We start from the raw sequence: 19,811 nt of genomic DNA on the forward strand, positions 1-19,811 counted from the left end.
GAGGGTGGGATTTTTATCACAGGCTGTCATGTCCCCGGCACTTCATTAGAGTTCGGCTGAGGAGGAGACAAGGCAGCATCTTGCTGGCAACATCAGCAATCACCATTTGTGTGTGTGTGTGTGTGTGTGTGTGTGTGTGTGTGTGTGTGTGTGAGTGAGTGAGTGAGTGAATGTAGTGCTCGCTTTGCCCTGTCAGCTCAGTCCATATTCACAGGCACATACACACAGACAGAAGGCAGCATCAGCAATCACTGTCACACTTCTTACAGGCTACAGTGCATCCACGGCACCATCAATACAGCAGAATGTGTGTGCGTGTTGTGTGTGTCCCGTAACCTTCACCTTGTATAGACTATGGCTAAATGAGAAATGATTTTCTGCCTCACCAGTCTCTTAACCCCCAACCTGGACAAACCTGAGAGCTCATTATTTCCATGCCTCACATAAAAATCATAGGTGTCATTTTTGTTCTTTAAAAAATCTGATTTGAGAAACTAATATTACAAAAACCTGTGTGTAAAATGATGTGTTAACTGTCTTCAGCAGTCTCCCTTGTCACAAAGGTAGTAAAGTGTACAGGCTGCGTCCCCTTTTTCAAAACACCTACCAATGATCTCATCACTGTTGAGTCTAGCATCTTCTGGTTCAACTGAGCCTGATCCCAAACTGTTGTTTCTGGCAGACTTTGAACTGCATACTACAAGGTGGAGCAAAAATATTGGGTGCAGCAGACGCCTCTGTTCATACGTGAAGTGTTCCAGCAGTACCAAGTGTAGAGATGTCATCAGACCAAGCAGTGCTAAAAAAAAACATTAGAGAACTGGTAATCCGCCATTGTTGTTGTTGTTTTCAGCATATGCTTGTTTCACAAACTACAATGTGCATGCGTGAATTGAGAGGATGATGTCATCCATTCCCAATGCTCTGTTTTACACATCACGAATACACCAAAAAATCTGCACCTAAGAGGGCGTTTTAAAAATGTCCCTTTTAGTAATGTAAAACTCAGTTGCGTGTGGACGAGAGGCCTAAACATAGAGAGAAATATCTGTTTACTTGTACCCTTAAATGTTTGTTTTTTTGTATTTCTTTAGAAGGACCCTGGTGCATGATTATCGTCTTTTATTTCTCCTTTTGTTTTCTCCCTCTCCTTCTATAGTAAGTCAGATTTTCTGTCCTCATTGTTGTAAGAAGATCTAGTTTACTCTAAATTGTTGTAATTTGGAGCCGCTTTTTGCACAGAAAAACACAACTTTTGGGTTCATGTTGACATAAAATATGTATGAAAAACAGCTTAAATAGTTTTGCCCCTTTGTGTCTGTTTATTTTTTTTTTTTTAGAGGGTATTTATTAGGAAAAATGTGTAAAAAGTAGAAAATAACAACACAGCAACCCCATGATGCCTGGTTCTGCTCTGTTGGCTCGCATGTTAGCTTTTGGGTGGCATTTATTTGCTCTGTGTGTCTGCATGAGAGAGATAGAGAGAAATAATCCACACAGGGAGACATTGCTGTGTCCACATTTGGAGAAATTAAGACAGAGCGCAGGAAAGCGAGAAGGAATAAAGACGGGAAGAGGACAGGAGAAGCGAAATAAATTGGGAGCGTTCAGTGACTTGTTAAAGGTTTATGCAGTGGAGGAGGAAGTAAATACTACGTTAAAGACATACAAGGCGCTATTGCTTGTATTTAGCAGTGCAGGCAAACTGTCAAAACACATAGAAAAGCAGCATGGATGCAAACAGACTGATGCTCGGATACACACTGTCTCTCTGGTTTTCTGTTACACACACACACACACACACACACACACAGAGCCAGCTGTGTGGTGGAAGCAGGTGTCACTCTCAGCTCATTACCCCTGGCAGGGTTGATCACCCTGTTTGGAGAGCAATAAGACACACCTCACTGGAGAGATAGAGGGATGAGGGGCCAGGAGGAAGAGAAAGAGGCGCTGGGAGGGGGGAACACGAGGCAGGGAGGGAGCAGTCTGACTCCTGCTTTAGGAGATAGAAGGATTCCGAAAGGTAGCGAGTAAAGAGGAGCGGGTGTGCAAAGGAGCGTATGGTTTGTGAGATAGGAAGGGGGGGAGGAAGGAGGGAGGGAGAGGTGCAGGGATGTTTATGGATGGAGAGGCTGTTAAGTGAAAAAGAAACAGAAGTAAAATGAAGATTTATGACATCAGTGACAAATTGGGGCATATTTTGTGAGTTTTGGCCATCGCTTCTGTTCTGTAATAATAACATTATGTGCTTACAAAGTTAATTGCTGAAATTTGGGAATGTGGCCACATCATTAAAAAGAAGTCAAACGTTGTAGGAAGTGAGACAGGTTGTAAACAAACTAGTTTACCCAAACATATTTAGAGGAGAAAAGTGAAGGTGAAGGATACAATTATTCCACAAACTGTTCATTGTAAACAAGCTTCAGTTAACGGACCACTTTCTGGTTTGAATTTGACCTACCATACTTGATCTTCAATGCTCTTTAATGACATTTTGGGTGGACTTGAAGGGGACCTATTATGCTCAGTTTCAGGTTCCTATCTGTATTTTAAGTTTCTACTAGAACATGTTTACATGCTGTAATCTTAAAAAATCACTTTAATTTTCTTATACTGTCTGTGCTGGAACATCTGTATTCACCCCCTGCTGCAAATGCTCCATTTCAGCTCCTGTCTCTTTAAGCCTCCTCCCAAAAAAGCTCAGTCTGCTCTTATTGGTCAGCTCTTTAAGGTGTTCCACATCTCGGTTTCTCTGCACCATCATTACAGCCGGAGAATGGCTGTAATGCAGGGCTTTCTAGATATTTTCATATAAGCATACTTTCTTACAAACCAGAACTTCACAACTAGACATGGTCCAACAGGAATATGATACGTTTCCCCGACATTAGTTTGTAGCTTCATTTAGCAGTTTACGTTATGTAAACTGCACAGACTGTAAAAAAAAAAAAAATAGTGGGCATAGCCTCCATAATGTCACCCACTGGTTTGTAGACTCCCATTTTGAACCTTAACTCTAGCTTGGTTGACTGTGAAATTGTTAATGCTAATGCTAATTTGGGGCAGCTGTGGCACAGAGGTAAAGCAGGTCGTCCACTAGTCAGAAGACTGGCGGCTCGATCCCCAGCTCCTCCCGCTGTTGAAGTATCCTTGAACAAGATACAAAACCCCAAATTGCTACAATGGCTGTTGGGTGGCTGTGTGCTGCTGTGTGAGTGCATATGAATGGTTACTGAGCAGCAGGTGGCACCATGTATGGTAGCCTTGGCCACCAGTGTGTTAAAGTGTGCGAATCGGCAAATGTAAAAAGGGCTTCAAGTGGTCGGAAGACTAGAAAGGTGCCATAAAATGCAGTCCATTTCCCATTGCAGTCATTTTACAGACATTTGATTTGAACATCTGACATTGTATCATTAAATATACGGCAGAAAATAAAGTAGAACATAATAGGTCCAATTTAATTTCAGTTTTTACCTCTGAAAAATTTTACTAAACTGTTGGCTTGTTTACAACCTGTCTGATTGTCTGACAGGTCCACTCCTCTAATTACACACATTTTTCTAAGCTTGTTGCCGTAAATAACATGTTCTTGCTAATGTCAGTGAACTCATCATGTGTGTGTGTTGTGTTACTGCAGGTACGACTACAAGGAGATGCTCCACAACTCCACCTTTTGTTTGGTGCCCCGTGGCAGAAGACTGGGCTCCTTTCGCTTCCTCGAGGCTCTGCAGGTAACCCAGCAACACACACACACATGAACCAGCAATATTACCACGAAGAAAAAGAATCTCTTCCCACACTCAAACCTCCCACTTAGCATTTGTTGTAATGGTGCTACCTACAGCATTAAAGGATCACTAAATCATTACCACCTTAATTCTCATACTAATAGTGTGATTAATAAAAACAAACAAAATCTTGCCCGTGAAGATTAGCTGCACCTACCTGCCTCTAAACTGTGTTTTATGTGTAACACTGGACTGCAGATAAACTGCGAAAAAAAAGCTGCTGGAAAAATAGAAACCTGTTTGAAAACACTTGATTTTGTTTTTTATTGAAAAATCAGTTTTGATCAAGTATCAGATGAACAACTATCAGTACCTAATGTCTATGTAGTTATTAAGCCAATGACCTCAGCAAAACACATGCTGTAGTTATTTAACCCCATAATAAATGCAAATAATGACATAGCTGATATATTTCTCGGTCAAATCACCTAATTTCTCTGGATTTGCTCATGAGTAGAGAGAAATCCAGGGCAAATTTCTGTAACACACTCTCACTCCCAACCTGTCAAATACTGACACTTCAAACTATGATTCTCTGAGTTCCCCTCTAAGGTTAGTTTTGGACGCCCAGGGACGATATGTCACATGCTGTCTTTTGAAATAAACTTTCACGCTCATAAGAAATGTACAGTTTCTACTCGTTGCATGCACACAGTCTCTTCAAAATAAACTGAAACCAACAGAGGTTTACTTTGTTTTTAGTTTAAGGCAGCAAAAATACCTTGTTGGGTTTAGAAAAAAGATAATGATTTGGGTAATGCACATAAGATAGGCTACACTACTAAGTTACATTAACTATAGATATGACTAATTAAAGTTACTATAATATCAGGACCCTACAGCCATAAACACTATGACGTTATAGACTTGCATTATGTCTTACTGAATTCCATGCGTGTTTTGAGACAGTATTGCAGCACTAACTTTATGCAACACCATTAACACCATCACCATTATAAGATTATCACACAGGGATTTGGGAACTCAAGAACTACAAGTCTTTGGAGACTTTTCTACCATTGGCTAAACAATCTAACACTGTTTGGATAAGAAGCAAGATCCTTTTTTTCAGCCCCAAAATCGCCATTGCCAAATCCACCAGACTGCATTTAAATAAACAGTATTTTAGGGTCTATGGAGACAGAATATTTTCACATCCAACTGGATGAATTAAGGTTTTATTTTAAAACAAAAGAGAGTTGATGATTGTCAAAACAATGGAAAGACAAACCAAGACAGTTTTGGCAAGTTTTATTTGTTTCTGTCAACTTTGTATAAAGTGTGTTCTACTATAATAAAATTACTATTTATTGAAATGGAGTCTGGTGGGTTTGACGATAGTGATTTCGGGGCTGTTCCGGGTTAATTAAAAGGGTCTATCTCTGTAGGGATCTTTTCCATAATCTTGTCAGACATTGAGAATAATAATCTGAGCCTGTCAGTGGCAAAAACAAGAATGTTTAGTGGATGTAAATTGACAGTGGGAACATGCCCTGAGTGATGACATTGCAGTCTGGCTGCTGCTCTCGCTCAGTACTGGACCAGTTTTGAAAAAATATTGTTCCATTAGACACCTAGACACAAAAACATAGGAAAATTGGGTCCAGGTTAAAAAATATCCTCTACCTTTTTTTTATTTGTTCCATGGGCGTTCCCATAAATACCAACTGAATTTAGAGAAATAAAATCAGGGAGATTTTGTGTTCCCAGCTGGCTAGCTTGTTAGCAGTTAACAGCTAACCACAGCTCTCGAATCAACATGTTATAAGACGAGTTTTAGAGATGGTGAATCAAATTTGCAGCCACAAAGATGATAAAAGTGTAAGTCTTTTTTTAATCTTTATAGGTCTGCTATTCATGTGCTCAAGCTACGAAATAAACAAATGTCGCAGTGATGTAGGAGTATTAAAATGATTTACAAAGATAGAATCTTGAGGTTTGAGTGCTGTTGAGTACAACAATTTGTCAAGGTTAGGGATAGATTAAGTTAAAAGTGCTGCCTGTAATGTACGGTAACACCTCACCAGACTGTATGACCATTATTACCTATGAAGTAAACTCTAATACAGGATCTGCTTTTACCTCCACTCTACTCAGACCTCTTGAAATCTACACACTCCACGTCTCTTTTTTTCACCCCTGTTCATCCATTTCTATAACTGCACTGCACTCTTCCGCATTACTACTGCACTGTCCTTTACCTCTCCTTACCGTCCACAGAGTGCACCCACATAAGTGCGCTTATCTCACTATCAGCTGCCACACACACACACACACACACACACACACACACACACACACCAGGCACACTTCACTCAGGAGGGAAAAATGCCCTCTCCTCTCCTTTCTCCATTTGTCTGACTCACTCCATCCATCGACTCGCACCGTCTACAGGAAGACGGAGGGAGAGTATTTACAGGCTTTCGTCTTTGCATGAGAAAGCAATTGCTAATAGAGGTCAACTGTGTGTGTTTGTGTGTGTGCCTGGAGGTTGTTTGTGTGTCTGTATACATATCTGTATGCCTGGGATTGTGTTTGTGTGAGGTGTGTGTGTGTGTGTGTGTGTGTGTGTGTGTGTGTGTATTCATGGAGGAGACAGCAGCAGAGCCTGAGGGCCAGCTCTGGTTTAGCTGACACCTTTATGACCTGGGAGTGACAGGGCCGTCATTACATCAAACTCCCACCACGAGCACACACGCAAACACACACACCAGCTGTTCCGTCTACATCTCCTCTCATCCCTCCATCCCTCTGCCACTCCTTTGCCAAAAGGTCACATTCAGCTTCACTGCCTCCCCTCTTTTCATCTTTTTTTTCATACAGCTATTTATCCACTTTCTTCTGCCTTTTGATCTTTCTACATTCCCCTTTCTCCTCTCTTTATCATTCCTCCTGCTCGCCTCCTTTGAGTAATTAACTTTCCAGCGGCTGAAGTTACCGTTTTAACACCGATGTGTCAACAGGTGCAGCTAAGGAAAAAAAAGAAGCATAAAATGGCCATACTTGGAGTGAGTGCACTCACTTAAAGTAACAGTGTGTAAGATTTAGGGGGCATGTCAGAGTCAGGCTGCACGCCCAGCACCTGCTACTCTTTGCTCACCTTTTTTCTCTTATAACATAAGATCCAAATGTCAGGGGGGGGGTTACCAGGAGCTGAATTATCCACAAAGGTCTTTTCCTCTCCAAAACAAATTGACCTGGTGGTTTAAACCAGTAAAAACACTGAATAAAGCAGTCATGGAGGGGCAGCTCACAGTAGTGAATGTCAAATTGCAAATGGTAGAAACATGGCAGTGCAACATGGTGATCTCCTTATACGAGGACCTGCTCCCTATCTAGATTTAAACGTCTCATTCTAAGGTAATGAAAACACAGTGATTCTTATTTTCAGGTGATTATACACTAAAGAAAACATATTAAGTATATCATGTTCCATTCCTGCCCATATATCCTCCTAAATCTTACACACTGAACCTTCAAAATAAAGTTAAAACAATTCAAGTAGACACAGTGTGGTTGTTTTCTTTGATTTTAAGGCTCATAAGTTTTAAGAAATCAAACAACCACAAACTCCAACAAATTGCTGCTGGTTTCTTTTTTTTTCATATTCATATCAGTCATCCTTATATTGAATTCCTCGCTATCTGTAACTATATCCTGCCTGCCTGCCTCCTTATCTAGATTGTGTGTTCAAGCTTATTTCTGTTTATCTGATTGCTAAGCTGCGTTGTGTTGAGCTCATGTCTGATCTCAGATTTTGCAGCAATGATCCAAGCAACATGTATGTATGTTTAGGTTACATTTGAGCTTGTATTTGTGCACTAAGGCTGCTTTTGTTTTAATTAAAGCAGCAGTAAATCTTTTTTGTATGAACAAATAGACCATTGCATATCAAATGACTATGCAGTGTTTCCCCTATATCTAATTACCATAAAAAATAGGTCCCCATACATGGGATGTCCTGGTAGCTCACTGGGTAGAGCGCCTACCATTAAGACTGACTCCTTGCTGCAGCAGCCCACGTTTGAGTCCAGCCTGAGGCACTTTGCTGCATGTCATCCTCTCTCTCTCCCCCTTACATGTATTATATAAGTATATGATAAATGATATTTCCCCCAAGAACTAGCGGCAAAACATAAGCTAAAAGGAGAATATTGGACTTGCATATTAGTTTTATTAGATGATAATATGTCTATGTTGTCCTTACAACTTTTTCTGCTGCTGCCCTTCCCAAAAGTCAGTTAATACAACTAAGTGCATTTCCATTCATTTCTGTCATTTGTAAATTTGTCAGGATACAGTCCAAAAAAAGTTCTGCAATAAGTGTTTCTCGTGTAATTAGGACAAATAATTTTGATAAAATCTGTAGTATGACAGTTCAAGGCAGCTGCTCTTCCCTTTCAGTTGTTTAAGTTCAGCCCTTTGATGGGATTTTCGACCCTGAAACAGCATCTAGTCTGCAGCTGATAAAGTTGGCATCAATAAAAACAATAATGGGCCTTATGCTGCGTGTGTTATTGTAGTGACTCCCCTGCTTGGCTGCTACAAGCCTCAGTAGTGATTTTATGTGTGATATATCCACATTACACCAGAGAAGCCTGAAAATTCAAAGAAAATCCAATTTTTTGACATATGGGGAATTTAGGCATGAACACAAAGGGTCACAGACAACACAAACTGATCAATTATAATACAGTACAGGCTTCATATGAAAAGAGCTGCATTTTGCAGCTTTAATAATCCAGATCAATATGTAGCACAGCAGTCATGGTTTAGCTGTAGCTGTGATTGTGTTTGTAGAGGATCATGTCCAAGCTTCCCTCTCTCTGTGTGTGTGTGTGTGTCTCAGGCTGCATGTGTGCCAGTGATGCTGAGTAACGGTTGGGAGCTGCCTTTCTCCGAGATCATCGACTGGAACACAGCCGCGGTGATCGGCGACGAGAGGCTCCTGCTGCAGGTAACGGCCCGAGGACGACACTCACACAAAACCGCATGCTCCATGTATCACCTGAAAACTATACCAGGCTGAGAAACAGCTGCAGTCCCACACACTGAAAACAAAACCTTTTCCCCGGCTGTCGATATCCTAAGCACACAGTCCTCACTTATATTCCCCCAAATCCTGTTTTGTTTTCTGTTTTGGAGTGATAGACAGCTAAACAAAACGTAAGCAGCATACTAAGTCCTTGACTGCTTGACAATGCCACTCAGAGCCTCACATTGTTATATGAGAGGGCAAATAAATAGAATGAGCAAATGGATTTGGCTGGAATTGCTTGAACTTCATGGGGGAAAAAGTAATTATATGCCCATTAAATCTTAATTTGAATGAAGTGTGTAATAATATTGTTTGACATTGAGTTTTATAACTCTGTGCAGCACCAGTGTGTCTGAGCCATCCTGGATCTATCTGTGGAGTCATGTATTTTACAACAGTATGATGGGCTGAGACAATACAACATACAGGACACTATATTAATGTTTTTCACAAAATATGGGATACCTGTACTGTGCATTAGAAGTGTTTTCTTTCTATTTAAACAGGGAGAAATGTTTGGAAAATACTGCACACACAGTATATTTACTCCTCCAATGAAAACCTTAGTTGAATACGGGAGTATATACTAAAGAGTGGATAAAAAGTGTTTATTTGCCATTATCCCCCCTTTACTATGACAAATGAACTCACACAGGGATTAAACTACACAGCTCTTTGAATAAAAGTACAATAGCATTCAGCAAAAGCTGCTGCAGCATTTTGGCTTTTCATCCTTAATACTGTTTGATGACTGATAGTTCCTGTTGCTTTAATATTATTCGTAAATTCCTGTGTTGTGTGCTTCATTCCCTTAAATGTATGTCTGTAAATGCTATTTTTTCCCCCTGGGACTCTACCTTTTCAGAATAACATCTTTTGCTCCCATACTAAGGAATTTGCTCATTTCTAAAACACGTGACTACTATGACACGCGAAGTTCAGCTGCAGGGCAGGAAGCGATTAATTATATACAGCCTGAATTAGGAATAGAGGGATCTGACTACATTAAAGTGTTGGATGAACCGGCAGGCATCAGGTATCATCAGGAAATAGACACACATGTTGGATGTGATCCATACAAATCGAAGAAAAGTGACTTTTTCCTCGACCTTGGAAAGCAAGGTCAAGAAAGGCAGTTTGACAAAACTTGCTTTGTTTCCAGATTTTTCAACCACATGTTGTGGCCTTCCTCAGCATGGAGTTGCTCAGTTGTCTAAAGCCCTTTTTAAACAGGAATTGTGCAAATTTGCAGGAAAGCCCAATCAGTCTTTTTTCAGCAGTCTTTTTTTTGGGGGGACAATGGGGGGCGTGAGCAAGTAAAAAAATGTGTAGCTCAGCGTGTGACGTAAACAGTGACGTGCAAGGGAAGCAGCGGCTGGTCAGTCCTTCGGCAATTCTCTCGTAAGTCGGCCCGTTCTTCACCGTTCCCGTCATCTGACGGTTAATAGCCTCTTCGTTTGCGAGGACAAGGAGGGCGCGCAATTCCTTGTCTCCCCAGTTGCTCATCTTTACAGTGTCTGTCAGGTTTGCGTTTCCCTCTTGCTACTAGCTGCTCACTAATTCCTGCTATCAGTTGTTTCCTGTTTATCCACCGCCAGTGTGTCGCACGTGCGATGTTATCAACAGCTCCTCCCATGGCGGAAGGCCGCCTCGGTCTTTTTAAACTAAAAGGGTTTCGCCAATATGACTAACCTACGAGGCGGAAAATTGGGCCCTTGGATCAACTCGCCAGTCCGATTCTGTGTGTCTAAACGCTCGCAGCTTGCTGGCAAAACGGCCCAACATTCGGCGAAAATCTGGCAGTGTAAAAGGGGCTATAGAGATAGTTAAGTTTTTACCCTGTGACTCAAGTGTAAAATTCAGATCACATAATAATGTGTGGTCTTACATTTTGGTAAGATGGCTCCTGAGAAACAAGATGTAGTTTAACACTTGAAAAACAACTAAAAATGGTGCAAAAATGACTTTGAGACATGTTTTCTTTCATTTGGCAGGTGTGTCAGAAGTGTTACCCAATCATCAGCGACATGTATATTAAACAAATTCTAGCACATTTTTACCATTTTTATTGCACACTTGCTTTTGCAATGTCAGCGATGTTTCCCATGTCCCTCTGAACTGAAATTAATCCCGCCACATCAAAAGACAGTGCGCAGTTTTTGACGCACCGTTGTTTCCATTGAAATAAATGTTTAGCTCAAATTTGTCATGCCTGAATGCAGCCAAGGTTTGGTGGAAATTATGGTGAGATGTCTTTTGTCTTCTGACTCTGTAAAATTCTGAAAATATAAACAAACAAAAAAACACTTAAATGGAAACACTTCTTTAATATTAGATTATTAAGTCTGTTAATTAAAAATACTTGGTCTCATCAGTGTAAACTACATTACCTTCAGTAACACTGCTGTAAGCAAAATGGTCAGCATTACAGACTTGAAAGTATTGCAACTGACTTGCAGTTTATTTATTAAAACTTGTGACTCAACTTGGATTTGCCCTCAAGGACTTCAGACCTTTCTTAATAAATGCTTTGACAACACTTAAGACTTGGACTTGACCTAAATTACTTAAGAATAGTTGTGGCTGCCATTACAGAAACCTGCAATATCTGCTTCAGCTACAGCTCACACGGCTTCCACACCTTAATGTGCTTTCTCTCGTGGTTGATGGGATTTCCAGAGTGTGTCTCTGGGACCAATTTTAATCTTCCTGTCAACACAGTTTAGGTCCCAGATCAGTCCTGAGTGATGACTGACTACTGCTTGTCGTTTTGCAGATCCCCACCACGGTGCGCTCCATCCACCAGGATAAGATCCTGTCCCTCAGACAGCAGACTCAGTTCCTCTGGGAGGCCTACTTCTCATCTGTAGAGAAGATAGTGCTGACCACACTAGAGGTAAGGATGCAAGACACACATGCACAAAACCACCAGCCCCTCTGGCCTCTCTGCCTTCATCTCTCCTACTCCATCATCAATCTTTCTCTCAGAGGGCTGCAGTGTCACAGCAGACTCTCTGCAATCTTCGCTTTATTCTCAGGCCTCTCTTCGGTCTCTTTGGTACCAGGCTAAAAGCAAAACAGAAGGCTGGACAGAGTCATTTACAGAGAGTTAAAGGACATTTCAGTACATGTTCACAGAGAATTTGTCACAAGCTGCTGTCTGTTTTACTCAAAGTGGATGAAACAGGGTGTTTCCTTTAAACTGTGACTCCATTTATGGGTTTCTTTGACACTGGATTCTCAACATTTAACAGTGTGTCAGCAAAGTCTCTGTTGATGGATGCAAAAGTTAACAATAATCAGAAGTTGTAGTAGTATTTGAAGTGGTGCCAGTGGTATTAGTATAGGTAGTAGTGGTTGTACTTGAATATGTCTTACAGCTTTCATGAGGCAATTCAGCTCCAAGAATCGAGCTAATGGGCACCAAATTAGAATGTAAACTTAAATTTTGCTGTCTAGTTTGGGGGATGGCAGTTGGGTTGGGAGTGAGTTACTGCCCCAAGTGACGGAGTTCAAGTATCTCGGGGTCTTGTTCATGAGTGAGGGTAAAGTGGAGCTTGAGATGGATCGGTGGTTTGGCACAGCGTCTGCAGTGATGTGGGATGAAGGCAAAGCTTGCAATTTACTGGTCCATCTACGTCCCAACCCTCACCTATGGTCTATGGGTAGTGACCAAAAGAATGAGGTCACGGATACAAGCGGGCAAATTTCCTCAGGAGGGTTGCTGGGCTCAGCCTTAGAGACAGGGTAAGGAGCTCAGACAGCCGGAGGGAGCTCGCAGTAGAGCCGCTGCTCCTTCCCGTCGAAAGGGGTCAGTTGAGGTGGTTCCAGCATCTGATCAGAATGCCTCCTGGGCGCCTCCTGTTGGAGGTGTTTTGGGCACGTCCCACCGGTAGGAGGCCCTGGGGCAGACCTAGAACATGGTGGAGGGATTACATATCTCGTTCAGCCTGGGAACGCCTTCGGGGCCCCCAGGAGAGGCTGGAAAGCATTGCTGGGGAGAGGGACGTCTGCAATGCTTTGTTCGGCCTGCTGACCCCGCAACCTGGCTTCAGATAAACGGTTGAAATGGATGGATAGATTTTGGGGGATTGAAGCCAGTGCCTTAAAATGATATTCTGCCCAAAATCTGGCATTATTCTCATCAGTTAGAATGGCTTCCAATATTGATTCAGGAAGTTTTTAATAGCATATTTAGCATATCTTAAGTCACTTTAGTTCATCTCTATGAGTTGTTTAGAGCAGCAACAATTAATTACCAACTAAATCTATAACTGATTAATTGGTTTGTGTAAATTTATTGAAAAAAAAAAAGTCAAAATTCTCTGATTTCAGCTTCTTGAATGTGACTATTTTCTGTTTTGTTTTTGTTTTTTTTAATCCTCTATGACCGTAAACTGAATAGTTTTGTTATGAAGACAAAGCAAAACACTTTGGGGGCATCATCTTGGGCTTTGGGAAACACTGATTGACATTTTTCACCATTTTCTTTCATTATAAAGGCCAAACAACAAATGGATTAATCGTGTAAATACTCGACAGGTTAATCGAAAATGAAAATAATCATTAGTTGCAGCCTTAGACTTGTGTTTAAAATCATCCAGCTGACACCAAAGACAAAAGTGTTTTTGCTGTTCCAAACGGTCACACTTGAAGCTAATGCAAAAAGCCATCACTGAGGAGCGAGGTGCCATGATGGTTGACATGGGGATAACAGTGCAACACTTTCAAACAGTTTGAAAATGTTGCACTCATTACTGCACACCTGGCCAACCACTAAAGTTGGCTTGCCTGTTGGAATGTTAGTTTTGAAAGGTTCCAAAATAATTGTTGTTGTGAAAGGTGTGAAGGGAGAGGCGGTTTGACGCCCACTGACACCATAAAAAAAAAAAACATCTTTTCTTCCAGCACTCAATATGCATTCATACTTTTTTCCCCGTCATGAAAACTGGTCATTGTTGGAATCCAATCCGGGACAAAGTGAAGGAGTATCACATAGAATTCAGAAGCCTCTCCCCTTCCTCTGACCTCCTTTTGTCATGCACATCTACTTTGTTAACAGCAATCCAGTTTAGAAAAAGTTGTGACTGGAAAAACTATTCCTCCCTCCAATCCCCCACCCTCATTATTCAGTTTAAACCAGTTGTTTATAGATGCAGGGATAACACCTGGGCTTACTGCTAGCTTCATGCTGTGGTTGCAGATGTCTTCTTCTGCCTTCTTCCTCCCTCATCGGAGTATCCCATCACGCATTTAATTTCCTCTCTTACCACGACGCTAAAGCCTCGGAGCAGGATTCCCCTCAATCCTATAGTCTTACGTATAGTATAACCTTCCAAATCTTACATCTGAATTTGACTCTTCTACACACACACACACACACACACGACAGGCAGATTGTCGTCGCTTCAGTATCTAGTGTCTGTCTGATTTTTAGCTCGCTCTACATCTCTGGTCTGTTTGTTATCTGGCCCTGTCTCACTGTGCGCTATGTCACACACACACACACACACACACACACACGCACGCAGAGTGAGAAACACATCTCCATATGTCAAGGTGTGTCAGCCCAGATACACATGGCACCACCCAGGCATAACCTCGCTGACATGTTGTCACTCTACACTAAAGAGCAAGGTGACGCGGCAAAAGCTTGTGACTCAGTCTGTGTCTGTGTGTGTGTGTGTGTGTGTGTGTGTGTGTGTGTGTGTGTGTGTGTGTGTGTGTGTGTGTGTGTGTGTGTGTGTCTGTGTGTGTGTGTGTGTTCACATTGAATGCAGCGAAGGGCTAAACACTTAATCCTGACTGACTGTCCTGTAAAGAGAGGGGAGAGGAGAGTGGTGGGAGAAAGGGTGAAGAGGAGAAGGGGTGACATATGTAAATGGCGTTGCCGTGGCAGCCCCCGAGATAACGAGCGACATGGTTTATTCATCCTGTCGAGCCCGCACCCTCCTCCTCCTCCTCCTCGCTGCAGATCTGTGATGATCCACACACACTCACAACATGCACACACTCCGATATCTTGACAGATTGAATCTCCTCACACACATTCACAAGCACACTTGCTTTTTATTGACTTCCCACATCTACTCCAAACTGTGTGTGTGTGTGTGTGTGTGTGTGTGTGTGTGTGTGTGTGTGTGTGTGTGCGAGGATGGCAAGCAGGGGAAGGAAACACGAGTTCAACCTATCATGCAGTGTTTCCTGTCAGGAAGCGGCCACGTTTCGACCAATCACAAGGTCAATATAGCCGGGACTGTGCTGCTGGTACACCTATTAAACCCACCTATTAAAGCGGAGCTCACAGTGTGCTCCCAGAGAAGCAGGATTTATCTATCATGCTCTAATTGGTTGATTGTGGCTGTTCTGAGGTGAGATTGAGTCGTCCATCATGTCCCGACTGAGGGCTGCCGACGGGGGAGGAGCCGCAGCCAAGCGAGCAAAATTGCCCCTCATAAGGTGTGAGGTTTCGGGGTTTTTAAGGTGGCAGGCAGTGTTTTTATAGAGAAGTTAACGGATTTCAAGTTAATCTGTTCGGCTGAGGCAAATGGTTATCGACTGCCCTCAGGGACAAAGCTTGGAAAAGTAGAAAAAAAAAAAAACTCACCCAGTGCTGTTTTTCCCCCTCCTCTCTCCTTTCACATCGCCGTCTCCCTGTGATGAATTTTTATGTTGCTTTGTCAATATTATTACAGTGAGCTCCCTCCAGCTATATTATTAACTTTTTACAATTCGAAAAGCTATCAGCTGCCCACCTGACTCTCCTCACCTCCTTCTATACATCTGTCCTTTTGCCAAGCCAGCAGCCGTCACCTCCCCAATTCAATCGCCGCCATAAAACACAGCCGCAAACCTGTGTCTGTTTTACTGCAGCAATTTAGCATGGCTCAAGGGCACAGCAGCAATATCTCTTTCCCCTGCCTGCCTGTTCAGCAGAGGCCGACGGCGGGCTGCAGCTTGGGAAAATAGCGGCCGTTCTCATGTCTGACCGTTTGACTGACTGCTCTATTTGGGCGCAGAAAGGATCGGGGCCGGCCTGACTGACTGGTGCTTAAATACAGCTGATGACTTTGTCTGTGTTTGGCTCTTTTTTTCCCGATGGCCTTTGTCTGTGTGGCTGACCGGCACAGATGCCTTTGACTTGCTGTTCTGCCTACAAAAAAAAAAAGACCTCGGCCGGGTTTGTCTGTGGAGGAAATATTACACAATAACATAGATTTCTTTCAGCTCAGCTTTGTGCCACTGCGATTCACTCTTGACACGATCAATAGCTGCTATTGAGGTGATACAAAGCAAACATTTGGAAAGCTCAGCCAGCTTTCTAACTTTCATCCAACGCCCGCGGACTCACTTTTATAACATTTTTCCACCTGCTCTAATTCACTGACTGGGTTTTGAATAATCCTCTGAATATCATTCTGAATTGAAATGGGGTTATTGGGAGTTGGAACATTAGCCGTGTTGATATTCATTCACATTTATGGCTATCTGCTTCTTGGTGTTTTTTTGTGAGAAAACTCATTTCGCAGTGTGAAATGTTTTATAGGTGTGATTACAAGGCTCATTGATCAAATCCTTAATATTTCACCCGCCATAATCTGAAAGGCAAACGTCTGTTCCTCTATCAACACAAATAGTTTTGATTCTTACAAGTCCTCCGAGACCTGACTGAAATGTTATTTAAAGGTAGTTTTTTGTGTGTTTGTTTTAACTAGCTGAATTGAAAAGGATGCCTCCCAAATGGCACGGTGGCCTGAAGGATACAAAGACCCCGCTGTAATTAAAAAGGCATCAAAGTTTGATCCTGGCAACAGACAGGGTGTCCTTAAAGTTCTTTGTGGCTGTCAAAGCAACACGGATCTTTCTAAATTCCTTTAAAGTCTCCATTCTAACGCTTCAAAGTTAGATCAAGCCTTTTTTACCCAGTTTGTCAGCATCATTATAATCTGTAACTTCCTTTTGTTTGATTGTTGATCAGTGACTGTTGTAGATGTCTTGTTGTGCATTGTCTATGCATTTATCTGTGAGTCACTGTGATAACAAATTTTAATCAAAGCACTGTGGATTTGACCACATAAGACATAAGGGAAGAGTCTAACAAAAAGATGCTGTTGGTTACATTATGGAAAATGTAGGATCCAGTGTTCTGGGGGGACTGAAGTCAGGATTTCTGCATCTGCTTTTTTAATTTTTACTACTGTATTCAGTTTTTCTCTGTCCCTTGCAAATCCCCCAACTTTATGAAATTACAGTACTAAATCACCGGAGTAACCCCTGAAATATAAATGTAGTATTCCATGCTGCATTAAAGGGTAGCTTCCTAGAGCTGGATATTTGACTATTGGAACATGTATTTTTGGTTTTGTTTGTTTTGTTAAGTGTATAGAATGGGTTAAATGCAGAGGCTGATTTTTGTTTCAGTTTTTGCAAATACTGAGAAATGGCTATAGATAAATTATAAATAAATTAAATCTTAGAAATATAAATCTCAAATCTGAATAGTATGCTGTTAGTATGCTGTTGCTGCACTTTTGTTTCACAGGGCTTTGTCAGGGGTTGTCTCCGTTTATGCATGTTGGTCATTTATCCATGATAAGACAAGAGATGTAACTAGCTGTTATGTCCCAAAAAGTGCATAAAAAGGACCTTGTCTGATAAATCCCTTGAGAACAAGCCAAACCATTTAGATTTTTTTAATAGTCAAACTAAAATATTTTAAAATAACAAAAATTCTAAAAAAAAAAAAAAAAAAAAAAAAAGAATGCTTTTTATTTAAGTGAAAAAAAATTACTCAAATAAAAGCAGCTTATTAGTCTTTTTAAGGAAAAGACTATGCTAACATAATTATACAGCACACAACACATTAAACAGGTGTGTTGTGGAACTTAAAATGATAACTGTATTGGTGGCACACTATGTAAATCAGATAATTCACAATATTAACTGTAAAATAAGACATCAAAGTATATCAGTATGAAATTTCTTATCTCTCATAGTGACATAGTTTTTTTTAGCATATATAGGCTTCTACAACAGTGTAATAAAATTTTGTTTTTGGTGTGCTAACCTAAGATTTTCAGTGGCCACCCCTTTCTAGGGGCTCCACTGCTTGTTTTGCATCTGGGGCCAAGGTTGATGCTCACCAGCTTCACTTTACCCAGAAGTTCAGAAGCAAGACACAGAAGGTTTACTTTGGACTTGAGTAGTGCATTAAGTGAAACCTATACTGAACATTTAATTGTAGACAACTTCACTCCTAATTTCTGCGCTGCTGTGATCGCTGCTCTCAGCGTATCCCCGCCTCTCGCTCATCCACACACACACACACACACACACACACACACACACACACACACTATGCACTTAGCTGGGTCTTTCTGCATGTTCTGCAGCATTAGTTCAGTTTGCTGTTACATCTCTCAAACCCTGTATTTGTGAAAATAAATGGCTTAAATTAAAAATTGTGTCACAAATCTATGTTGTTATATAAGCCATTCTGCCGCATTTTTAAGTGGGTATATGAAAACCCTGGAGCATATATACTTATATGCCTGTGAATCACATAGACTACACCACTGCTTGATACGTACCATTGCTTGATTTACTTGTAAATTAAAGATGAAGTTTTTAAGCAGTTTATTTTAATGTGGGCTTTTCTTGCCATTTCCTTGTGTAGATCATCCAGGACCGTGTGTTGGAGCACGGCTCCAGGAGCAGCCTGATGTGGAACAGTCACCCTGGGGGACTCTTTGCTATGCCGCAGTACTCTGGATACCTGGGAGACTTCCCCTTCTACTACGCCACACTGGGTCAGTGCCACAGACACAAACACAAAAGCAGAGACACATCATAAACTGTACAAAGTGCAGTTACATAACATTTCCACACACCTATGTAGCAAAGAACTGATCCATAAAGGTTGGTCAGAGAAGTTTCTTTATCATCCGTCACTCCAGCACCAAATATTTTGTCACAACTTTTACTTGAGAAGAAACTTTGTGTAGATTTTGGTCAAAGCTGTGGATTTGGAGCTTGTCTGAAATATGGCCTCCACCCCTGATCTACCGCCCTCCTCCGACAGCGTGTGTGTGGCAGCAAGTGGAGTGGAGGAATAGGTCTTTGACGGATGTTTGTATTAGTCGTGCTGACACACCAGCCCGTCCATCATTGGGTTTTGAGTCAGCATTGCTACTGGTGCTACCGCTGCGGCGAGGCCAATTCCTCCTGCTACGGTTCAGCAACACCGAGTTTTCCCCTGCCACATATCTGTGACCCGGGAGCCTCTCCATCCCTCACTCCTTCACTCCATCATCATCCAGCGCTGCCACAACACATCCACACACACACACACACACACACACACACCCACCCATACACGCACAGACGGCGATGGTACAAACGCACAAATTCAGTTGATGGAACACCAGGAGTGGAGGGCTGATATTAAAATGGATGGGCACGGTGACAGGCATGGATTACAACGCCAACAAGTTTATTTGTTTGTCAAAGAGGAAGCAATTAAACACGGATGGGCTTTTAGGAGACAAGGTGGCTTGTCGCTGATGGGTAATTGAGTAAAATCAAAGCAGTAGAGTTTGTTTCCAACTGACACTTCTTTTTTGTTCTCTAAGAGCCAATAACAAGACACACACACATCATGCATATTAACACTCAGTCACACACAGCGGGAGCGGAGATTGTTTTTCTTGCTTTGGTTAAATGGACGTTTCATTTGGAAGCCAAAAGAAACTGGATTTTTGAGGCTGATAAGAAAACAATACAACAACAATTTAACAACAATATTCTTGAGAATAATGAAAAAATCCACAACAGTTTATAAATGACACATTAATTTTGTTACATTAATAACAGTTTGTGATAACGGCACATCTAGGTAGAGGTATTAAAACAATACGACAGCTTTCACTCCTCTGTGAAGGTTTTCCACGAGACTTTGGACCATTAGTGGTCAACTGCTGATG

At 41.6% G+C, this 19,811-nt stretch overlaps 1 protein-coding gene across 1 annotated transcript in view; it reads left to right on the forward strand.

Annotated features, from left to right (window-relative positions):
• ext1b (exostosin glycosyltransferase 1b) overlaps positions 1-19,811 on the forward strand; it is a 160,600-nt gene that overhangs the window by 110,336 nt on the left and 30,453 nt on the right. Inside the window, exons 2-5 of the mRNA XM_049601923.1 lie at positions 3,641-3,734; positions 8,641-8,748; positions 11,606-11,725; positions 18,506-18,638. Coding sequence (XP_049457880.1) covers positions 3,641-3,734; positions 8,641-8,748; positions 11,606-11,725; positions 18,506-18,638 — 455 coding nt within the window. The remainder of the gene's footprint in view (positions 1-3,640; positions 3,735-8,640; positions 8,749-11,605; positions 11,726-18,505; positions 18,639-19,811) is intronic.

The sequence above is a fragment of the Epinephelus fuscoguttatus genome, linkage group LG17, assembly GCF_011397635.1.
Source record: "Epinephelus fuscoguttatus linkage group LG17, E.fuscoguttatus.final_Chr_v1".
In the NCBI taxonomy this organism is placed as follows: domain Eukaryota; kingdom Metazoa; phylum Chordata; class Actinopteri; order Perciformes; family Serranidae; genus Epinephelus; species Epinephelus fuscoguttatus.